The sequence below is a fragment of the Micropterus salmoides genome, unplaced genomic scaffold (genome assembly GCF_014851395.1).
Source record: "Micropterus salmoides isolate LMB-PRFRI ecotype aquatic unplaced genomic scaffold, ASM1485139v1 Ms_hic_scaffold_10, whole genome shotgun sequence".
NCBI lineage: Eukaryota > Metazoa > Chordata > Actinopteri > Centrarchiformes > Centrarchidae > Micropterus > Micropterus salmoides.
The window spans coordinates 34,200,695-34,211,331 of NW_024040041.1; the positions used below are offsets into that span (position 1 = coordinate 34,200,695).

The 10,637-nt window shown below is 42.1% G+C and overlaps 1 protein-coding gene across 1 annotated transcript; it reads left to right on the plus strand.

Annotated features, from left to right (window-relative positions):
• The first annotated feature begins 2,515 nt into the window (after positions 1-2,515).
• Positions 2,516-7,305, plus strand: LOC119895699 (keratin, type I cytoskeletal 13-like). The gene is made up of 7 exons (XM_038708976.1): positions 2,516-2,924; positions 3,991-4,073; positions 4,334-4,490; positions 4,569-4,730; positions 4,943-5,068; positions 6,286-6,509; positions 7,119-7,305. Exons 1-7 carry the CDS (start codon positions 2,547-2,549, stop codon positions 7,231-7,233), a joined length of 1,245 nt encoding a protein of 414 aa, XP_038564904.1. The 5' UTR covers positions 2,516-2,546; the 3' UTR covers positions 7,234-7,305.
• The last annotated feature ends 3,332 nt before the right edge of the window (positions 7,306-10,637 follow it).

A 10,637-nucleotide genomic window follows, 5' to 3' on the forward strand; every position in this document is an offset into this window, starting at 1 on the left:
AGCAGGAGGGTGATGCCATTGAGGCCGCCGGAGTGACATCATCAATCGGTATTTCCAGCCTGCGCCAAGATAGAGAAAAACAAAAGATAAAACAGCCAGCTGTGCCAGAAAAACTGAACTTCGTGCGAGTGCTGAACCGAACTCCAGGGCTTGGATGCAGAGTTCATGCTAGCAAGCGATGGCTGGATGCTGGACAAGCTGTCGAGGTGGTCATCCACCTCGGAGTTGGCTGCTGGGCTAGGCCTCGCGGAGCAGTGGAGTCGAATCACCAAATCTCGTTCATTAAAATGAACTAATCATTTTTTGTAATTTTGTTCATTTTAACTAGGCTGGTAATTGCGGCGCAGCAGCCGACCTCGGAGGTAATTCAGCTCCTGGTGGAACCCTGTCAGGGCTCTGAAGTGGACCCAGAAAAACTCTCATCAGCTGTTAACACTAGCAGGACTAACGTTAAGGTACGGCTGAGTTAAAACTATGGCACAACATCACTGTGTGCGCTGTAATAATGTTACGCTTTGTTAAATGTCACAGAATTTCTAAAATAGATATATAATGTCAGTTCAGTGACTGTTACCTGACAACCGACTTGCCTGTCATTCCCTGGTGCTAGCAGTAACTCAGCCTGCCAAGTGAAGACAGACTCTGAAGACCCATGTGAGTGGTGAACTATTAGTTAATTCCTGCTCCACAGTAGCCGAGATGTCACGTGAAAAATGAACGACTCAAACCCAGAGACCCACAGTTACGAGTCCTGAACTAATCAGTTCTGTTTCCTATGCTGCCTGCTAACCACAGCCCTGCAGCCAGCTGTCACGTGACAAATGAACGACTCAAACACAGAGACCCACAATTGAGAGTCGTGAACTAATCAATACTGTTTCCTGTGCTGACGGAGCCCATGCAGCTGCCGTGTGACAAGTGAACGTAAGAGTCCGAGACTATTCACGCATGCGTGAAAATTAACAAATTACTCACTGAGACAACCCGTTCCTCCTGAGTCACATACAAGATTAGGTCAAATGAACGAAATGTTCTTTGAACGACAATACTAAGCGGCTTCCCGCGGGATCGAGGTGTTGAAGGAACTGCAGGTGGTGTTCGATACTGAGGTTTTCCTCAAACTCTAAAGTCTCGAAGTTACATTCAGATGCTCTGTCAAATGTTCGTGGTGTATACGTATATGTATATAAATAACTGTTTAAGTTGTTTTATTTTATTTGTCACCATATATTAATATGGTTATTAAGTGTTAATATGCTATAATACTTAATTATAGGCTATGTTGTGTGTGTAGCATGAAGGATCTACAAATTTAGTTTTGTTTTGCAGTCTTGTGCTGTATAATGACAAATAACCTTGTACCTTGTACCTTCTCTTCCAACGCCTCATTTTGTTGGCAATGTATAACTTTGAAATCAATTTGATAAAGATTATGTTTTGTTATCTCTATCTCTGTGGATTTCATAAATCGTCCACGAACGCATGGAGACAACATTTCCAGAAGTGAACAGACTTTTCAGTGAATCTTTGGGACCTGATTTGAACCCTATCTTGGACTGTTACAGTGATCAGCCGCTCCTCAGTCTCTACTTATTGTCCGCTCTGTTTACTTAAGATGAGGCAGCTGACAAAGACTTATTCTAATCAAACAAGTCAGGTTTACTCTTTAAGCAAGATTGGCTCCTGCTTACCTTCACAATAACCTACTGCCAAGAGTCACCCACCGCTGAAATTAAATAACAGATGGTGCTTATTCTGATGAGTCGAATGGATGTGGTTGTCAATGCAGGGAGTGAACTTCATATCTAAATGTCAGACTTCATATCTAAATGTCAGGCAGCGTTTATTGCTCTGATCTTTTGATGCAAAGTGAAAGTTGGTGTGATGATTTCTCTGCATTTAAATAATTGGGGACCCAACACTGACACCATCATCAAGAAGGCCCAGCAGAGGATGTACTTCCTACGCCAGCTCATGAAGCTCAACCTGCCTAAGGAGCTGCTGATCCACTTCTACACAGCCATCATCCAGTCTGTCCTCTGCACGTCCATCACTGTCTGGTTTGGATCTGCCACCAAAAAGGACAGGAGCAGACTACAACGGACAGTCAAGACTGCAGAAAAAATAATCGGTGCCAACCTGCCCTCCATTCAGGACTTACCAATTTCCAGAATCAGGAAACATCATTGCAGACACAGGACACAGTGTGTGATTTTATTATTGTATTATTGTTTAAGTAAGCACATCATGAGCAATTTACAATCCAGGGTCAAATTCCTAGTATGTGTAAATAAAGCTGATTCTGATTCTGAAATAAGCAGGTGAACACACATGTGATAGGTGTATTCCACATTTCTCACCCACAGCCCACTGGGTTAAACAAGGACAGGTGTCTCCTCCCAGGCTTGGCACAAGCTCCCCATCCTTCCCTCCCCCACCCAACTCATCTCAACAGTATAAAAAGTCAGCTGCTCTTTGAGCTCTTCACTTTCTCCTCTCCAGCTGAAACAGAAAGACTAACTTCTTTGCCTTCATCACCACACAAAATGATTGCCTACAGAAATAGAATCTCTAGGTCTCCTGGTGGTGGAGTCTACAGGGGCAGCAGTGCGTCCATGCACGGTGGAGCTGGAGGCTCTCACGTTAGAATCTCCGTTGGTGGCTCCGCCATGTCCATGTTCGGCGGTCGAAGTGGTGGAGGTGGCTCTGACTTCGGCAGTAGCATGGAGTCCGTTATCACTGAGAAGGCCACCATGCAGAACCTGAACGACCGTCTGGCGGCCTACCTGGAAAAGGTGCGCAGCCTGGAGAAGGCCAACAGCGAGCTGGAGCTGAAGATCAGGCAGTTCTTGGAGAGCAAGACCTCCCCCTCCTCCAGGGACTACAGTGCCTACTACGCCACCATCGCAGAGCTGCAGGGCAAGGTAGGCTCACATCTGACCCCCAAATCTTGCATCAAACAACAAACACAGCAGGTGTACAGTATGCTCTACCTGTCATCACCTGTTCATCCAGTGAGCAACTCAGTGGCCACTTTATTAGGCACTCCAGTACATTCCACTGCAACAGCTCTGCTATGACATCTGTCTTAATGAACGTTTTTGTTGACATTGTTAGAAATGTGTATATTAAATTACATTTTTATAACTGAGGTCATAATAAAATAGATGATAGTTCTGGCAGGGCTGCTGTATTGGAAAACAAATGTGGATTTCAATGCGCTCAAGGATCTTCAAGGAGTCATGCAAGAACAATATGAAAGTACAGATGTTAAAGTCATGATATACTGTCAATAAAATTGACAAAGTCTGACGTCATGCAAATACTGACAGTTGACATATTTTGCAGGAAAAGGGGTGGAAGTGGCTTTCATTGCAGATTTATGATGCAGATGTTACCTATCTTTGCATTAGTTGTAGGGCTGGGCAATAAAACAATAATGATAATTATCGCAATATAATGTTCCTCAATAACAATATAATAAATGTTCAATATATCATCAATAAATATTTGGGTTAATTCAATTGAATCACAAACAAATTAGTAGTTAATTTTTCTATTAAAATGTTTTTTGTTGAGGAAACAGGACTAACAATTTGTTGAAAAAGTTGAAAAAAATCATAATTCTCCGATTTGTTAAGTGATCCACTGTTTGGCATCAAGTGTTTGTCATGTTCTGACCATAAAGAAAAGTTTAACCACACAATTAACCATCTGGTTTCTTCAATTTTCACTCAAGAGCACAAATCAGCTTTTAAACTTGGAATAAAGAATGACATTTATTGTGATAATTATTGACATTGAATGATATGAAATGTTTTTGTTGTGATAACATTTTTGGCCTTATCGCCCAGCCCTTATTACCGTTACCGTTACTTTTCTGTCTACATAGATGGAGACCTTTAAAATATTAGTAAAAATCCCTAAAATGCACCATTAAAGAATGAACATAAAAAGCTAACAGCACTGCTTTCCTCTTTCATCACACAGATCCAGGATGCTACCAGAATTAATGGTGGCATCTACCTATCCATTGACAACGCCAAGCTGGCTGCCGATGACTTCAGGCTTAAGTAATTGAATTAATTCATTAATAAGTGGCTAAGAGTTAAATTTAAAGGGCCTGAAGCAGAAATAAGACATGGATTACATAAAGTTATGATGAGACATTAAAAATGAAAAATCACTGCATCACCAAGCTTCCAGCCCCACCAATAGTCGAAGACATCAAGGCCCTGTTCTTTGAACTTCTTTTGAGGATGAATTTCACACACATTCAGATCTGGTTTTGGAAAAAACATATTTAGAAATGAATGCTTTGTCCTGTGTGCAGGTATGAGAATGAGCTGGCCATGCGTCAGTCGGTGGAGGCCGACATCGCCGGGCTGAGGAGGGTCCTGGACGAGCTGACTCTGAGCCGGACCGACCTGGAGATGCAGCTCGAGGGTCTGAAGGAGGAGCTGATCTTCCTCAAGAAGAACCACCAGGAGGTCAGTGGGCTTTCAGGTCTAAAAGAGTTTTGGGGTAAATAAAATGGCTAAATGACTTTAAACACTGTCACCTTGTAGGAGCTGCTGGCGATGCGAGCTCAGATGAGCGGTCAGGTGAACGTGGAGGTGGATGCGGCTCCAGCAGAGGACCTCAATAAGGTCATAGAGGAGGTCAGGAAGCACTACGAAGCCACTGTTACCAAAAGCTGCAAAGAACTGGAGGCGTGGTTCAATGCAAAGGTAAGGACCTGATTTTAGCCACGCTAGAGACTCTTGGACTCACGTCTGTCCGTCCACACCCCTGTAGTTCAGACTGAAACATTGTGATGAAATGTGGTTCAGACCTTCATGCTCCCCTCAGGATGAACTGTAATAACTTTGGTGATCCTCAGACTTTCCATCTAGCGCCATCATCAGGTCAACATGTTACTAACGTGCTGTTTCCTCCACAGACAGAAAACCTTCACAAAGAAGTCGCTATCAGCACAGAAACCCTCCAGTCGTCCAAATCCGAGATCACAGAGGTCAAACGAACGCTGCAGAGCCTGGAGATCGAGCTGCAGTCCCAGTTCAGCATGGTGAACATCACGTCTCATCACATCTTTTATGTCCAGTGAATTTGGGACGGATTTACTAACATCCCGAATAAAGAGTGCTAAATTGCGTGTGCATTCTAAAATATTGCACGTGCAATTTTAGTGCCTGTTATGGGTAATTAACTAAGAATTATTGCGTAGATGACAACAGGAGCAAACACAATGGAGGTCGGAGTATTTAAATGAGAGTTTTGCGTGTTTTAATGGTTTCCGCCATGGAGAGTTGAAGGGAAAGCAGCAACCGTGTAAAAACCTTGGTTTGTTTCGTTCAGTGCGTCTCGAGTATGTGTAAATCGTATGTACCTGCCCATCCTGCCTGAGATTGCACTAAGTACTTGTGACAGCACACTTGAAAAAAGCTTTGAGCAGCAGAAACAGATACAGTATGCTGGAATGATCCAGACGCGAGGAAATGCCAGCAGATCGTGCTTCCTCCAGCCAGAGGTAATGACCACCGACCGTCCGTACCGTGCCCGGTCGCTCCATGATCTCCTGTCCCTTTACGCCCCAACCCCTCTCTGTTACCTACAATGGGTTGTGTTGCCATTACGACCGGCGCGCTGTGAACACTTGGTGATCGTTCCCTCTGGCTGGATGAATTTTACACGTGATCCGTGCACTACTGCAGCTGGAGGTTCTCCACAGCACCACGCAACTTTCTAAATTCTTCCATCTCAAAGCTAAAGGGAAATACAAAAAAACCAAATCAATTCATATAGTTAATCGGATTTTCTAGCCTATATATTGGATATAGAACAATATTATCTAATATTGTTAATTTCTTACGGCTGTGTCTCCTCGCAACGATAACAGCAGCCATCTCTACTTAACACTTGGCCGTTTGCACCTTCCTTTCAAATGTATTAAATACAGAGGCTTTTGCACTCACATGAAATTGCTTTTAGACTTCTTAGATCACATTGTGTGTGGTAAATAAATGTATTTGCATGTTACCCTCCCATTACTTTGCACAATAAAACTGAAACACCCCAAACTGCAGATTCATTAAGGCAAAAGTAGTAAATGAACAACAGATGCTATCTTGCACTTTTGGAAGACGTCATTCAGCGGGCACACCGTTAGCAGATCAGCTTACGTGTGAATGTGCTGGTGATATCAAGTTTGCACACGGAAACCTTTAGTAAATCTGGCCCTTAGTGAGGTAATAATTAAACTGATCCAGCTCCTCTTTCCTGCAGAAAGCGTCGTTGGAGGCCACCCTGAATGAGACTCAGAACCGGTACACCATGCAGCTGGCGGGTTACCAGAACCAGGTGACCATGCTGGAGGATCAGCTGACGCAGCTGAAGGCTGAGCTGGAGAGGCAGTCCCAGGAGTACCAGATGCTGCTGGACATCAAGACCAGGCTGGAGGTCGAGATTGCCGAGTACAGGAGGCTACTGGACGGAGAGGCCAGCAGCAGGTGAGCGAGCTTTAGTTATCTGAGAATTAAAGGGTTGTTTACAGGATATTGTGAGCTGATATCACAGCCAGATCTCCTGGGGATTTGTTATCATATCCAACATCCTAAACTACCTTAAACATCGCAGAACAGTAAAAATTTTGGAAACTCAGAAATATGAACTTGGTTTTGGATTAAAATCTGGGTTCTTTTCACAAATCCCTGACGTCATACTGTTGACATATTTAACATCTGTAATTGAGTGGAAACACCACTGAAACAACATTTAGAACATCATGAGACAAGAAAACTCTGAATAAACTCAGAACAAATCTATTATTTTGGGGTTAATTCTGGGTTTTATTAACTGTAAATCAAAACTTTTATAAAACACTTGGACTTTAGTTGCAGGTGTCAGAAACTGACACTTTATGGATTAAATTTGATCAGAAAATAGCTAAATAGACATTTTGAAACTATGCTAATAGCTGACCGCAGAATGCAATGAAAAATGGAGAAGATGCAGAGAAAAAAAAACAAATGTCATGAAACATCAAATGAACAGCACAAAAAATATTTTAATGTGAGATGAATAAAAATCTGACTGTGCTATTTGTCTCCCTCCTGCAGCCTGGTCATTTCCCCCACCACTTCCACCACCAAACAGAAAATTATTACTATTGTAGAGGAGGTGGTGGATGGAAAGGTGGTGAGCTCCAAAGAGACCGTCAGTCAGATCCTCTGAGCACCAGTAGGGGGCACACTCACAAAAATAATACAGGCAAATAAAAGTCTTCTGAGGTGCTTCAAAATAAAACGCTGTCTGTTCTGCTGTGTCTTCTGTTCAAACCAAAGTGTCTATAGTTGCAGTTTCTCTAAGGGTCACCAGCTGCTGCTGCTGTACTGAAAGGTTCTGAGGGTCAGGATTAAAGGTTCAGTATGTGATATTTCTGAGGACACAGAGCACTGAGATACAGTTCAAGGGTATTTAATCCAGGGCAAGACAAAACAGGCATGAACCAAACTCACGAGTACAAGGAAACTGGTACAGCCAAAAACCCAGAACAGGTAATGCATTAACTTGTAGCACAAACAACAGCCGAGTGCACATACATGTGACATGCAACAATGACCAGACAGGGAATGAATAGAAACACCAAACATTTATACACAGGGACAAACGAGCAGGGCGGGAGCAACACAGGTGACAGAGATCAGGGTTAACGAGGCAGAGAGACAGAAGGGGAAAACAGAGAGACTGGATGGCAGGCAGATTACTGGAGGTGAAGGCAAAGCAATACAGAAGTACAAAGACCAGTAGACGTGAACTAAGGTACAGGACTAAGAAGTAAAACACTGAACTGGGAACTAAGACACCAAGAAGACAGACATGAGTGAAACCCAAAACACAACAGACTATAAGACAGATACTGGACTGATCAAAAATCAAAAACCCACACTCCCAAACAAGACACACAGACTGCACCGTTTTACAACAAGCTGAAATTATGGCTATCGACACTACTTTGTATACTATTCAAGTCCTTCATGTCACTGAGCTGCAGCTGTGAACAAGAAGTCACTTCTTCCTCTTTGGACGTGTTGAGGAACCACAAAGTGTGCTGCTCTGGAACAACATGTTTCTGTACTTAAAGTCTGAACTTCTGCATCTCCTTCTGGTTGTGACTGGATATGTTTCATATCTACTGCTGAGAACAAAGTCACTGGAAGAATAAAGAAGAAGAAATGTCACATGATGTTTGTAAAGTGGTATTTAGGTGGTTTGAAAGGTTTTAAATGTGGCATTTTGCTGGTCCTGTTGATCTGGTCTTTGTCTTTGTGTCCCAGCTGGAATCAAATCCGTCCAGCTGGTCCCACACAAACTTTTTGGTTTGGTGGAGATTTGCAACCTACTGAGGGGGGAAAAGCTGCCAGGAGCACTTCTATGGAGTGCCATTTCATTCAAAATGCTACCCAAACTGAACAACACCTATCCTATCCTCCTTGCTTCCTGCTTTCTTACAGTGCAGATGCTTTGCTGCTTGCTCCTGCCTCTACTTCCATTCTTTTTCTGATATTCTTGTTTTTATTCAGAACTCAAAAAAGAGAGTGTCGAAAGCTGAACGCAGGTGGCGAAAAACAAATCTCCAGGTTCATTATGACATCTATAAAGAGAGACTTCGCATTTATAATTTAGAGCTGAGAAATGCAAGGCGGTCCTTCTTCTCTGACATCAGCAACAAAAACACTAATAATGCACGTGCCCCGTTTGCTGCTGTCGACAGGCTAACCAATGAATGAACCAATGTTATGAATTTGCCTCCTTCTTCACAGACAAAACCATGAACCATCTAGAACTCTCAGGTTGTCCCCAGAGTCAAAACTAAACGAGGAGAAGCAGTGTTTAGTTTTTATGCTCCGTATATCTGGAACAAACTCCCAGATAACTGCAGGTCTGCTGAAACTGTCAGTTCTTTTAAATCAAGACTGAAGACTTTTCTTTTTACCATTGACTTTAACTAGTAGATTGATAACTTCAACCCGGTCTCACTCCCAAGTCGTCACATATGGACGCTTGGTCAAGAGCCATAATCGTCAGTTTGTCACTCACTAGGGATCCCTTTGACGTCATAGTTCGACGTATTGAGGGAAGCCCTGTTGTGTCAGTTTTTGATGGTAAAGGCAAGTATGATATTTAAGAGAAAAGACGAAGTAAGGAGGTGATTGGGGTGGATAGAGGGCCAGAACCCGGACCTTGAAGCAGGAGAACAGGGTTTGCGTCCCGTTCGAAACAAAACATTAAATGTTTTTATTTAGGCGAGTGAGGTAAATTGACATTAACGTTAGTTAACTTAAGTCTTAATTGACATACATAGCTATTTTAACCCAAACCATGATCTTTTCCTAACCTTAACCAAGTAGTTTTGTTGCCTAAACCCAACCAAGTACTTTCTGTGCCTAAACCTAACGAAACTGCAACGTTTCACGACTTTAATTATGCGCGTTTCAACATGGCAATGTATCGAAACGTTACGTTTTATCTTGAAAGTGTAACCGGATATTGCATATTTATTGTTGCTAAGCATTGCTAACTTGACTGTGGATCCCTAAACGTCAATAATTGATGCAAAAGGGCTACCCAAGTCTTTAAAAAGCGACGACAAAGGGCCTTGACCATGCGTCAGACATTTGACGAGTAGGGAGTGAGATTGTGTTGATAACTTACACTGCACTGTATCTTTTACTGTCCTGTTTTGTTTGTCTTTGTTTTTAGATTTTAACCCTATTTAAAAAGCTTAGACTGCTCTTTTGATTCTTCCATCTCACACGGCTGATCCCCAGTTAACATGGCAATGTAGAATTACAAAGGTTAGAGTCCCTGCTTTCTTCGCTGTTAACTTGCTGTTAACAGCTTTTACCAGAGTTTGTAGCGTGGACAACCTGGGTTTACAGTGACGACTGTATCTAAGGGAGGGTTAGAGTCCTCTTGGGGTTAGAGTCCCTAAGTAACTAAAGCAGGGATAGAGTGGGAGATGGGAAATCAAAGGAGTAAAATAAGTAAAGGTGGGAGACCTGCCTGTTTTTATTTTCTATTTAACTCTTAGGGTCACAACAAAGTCTTTCTGACTTTTCTTTAATCTTTGCTCTTTTGTGAAATGTATGATGTTTTTACGCAACCATGTGAGAAGTTTAGAGGGGAAGTGTCAGTCCAACTAGATGCTTTTTGTGTGATGGGTTTGGTGAATTCTTTAACAGCGCATTGTGTTAACAAGATTCATTTATTTTTTAAATCTGAAAAGTAACTGGTAGCTAAAACTGTCAGACATATGGAAGGCAGTGAAAGTAGAAAGTAATGACAAATACAATATAAAATCTGTTGGTTTTGAATTGAAAAAAAGTTTAAAGATAAAATAGAAATAAAATCTCTAATACAAACATTCAGGTGTAGTTTAAAGCTGGATTGATTTTTAAAAATGAAGTCAAGAGACTAAGTTTTCACTGGGTTTATATGTGGTTTACAGCAGGTTTGACATCTCTCTAATAGATTGCCTTAATACTCACGATATAATCCTTCCTTTAGTATTCAGCCTTTACTTATTCTTAACACATCAGTTCGCTAAACTTTAAAAACCTGGATCTTCACATGTT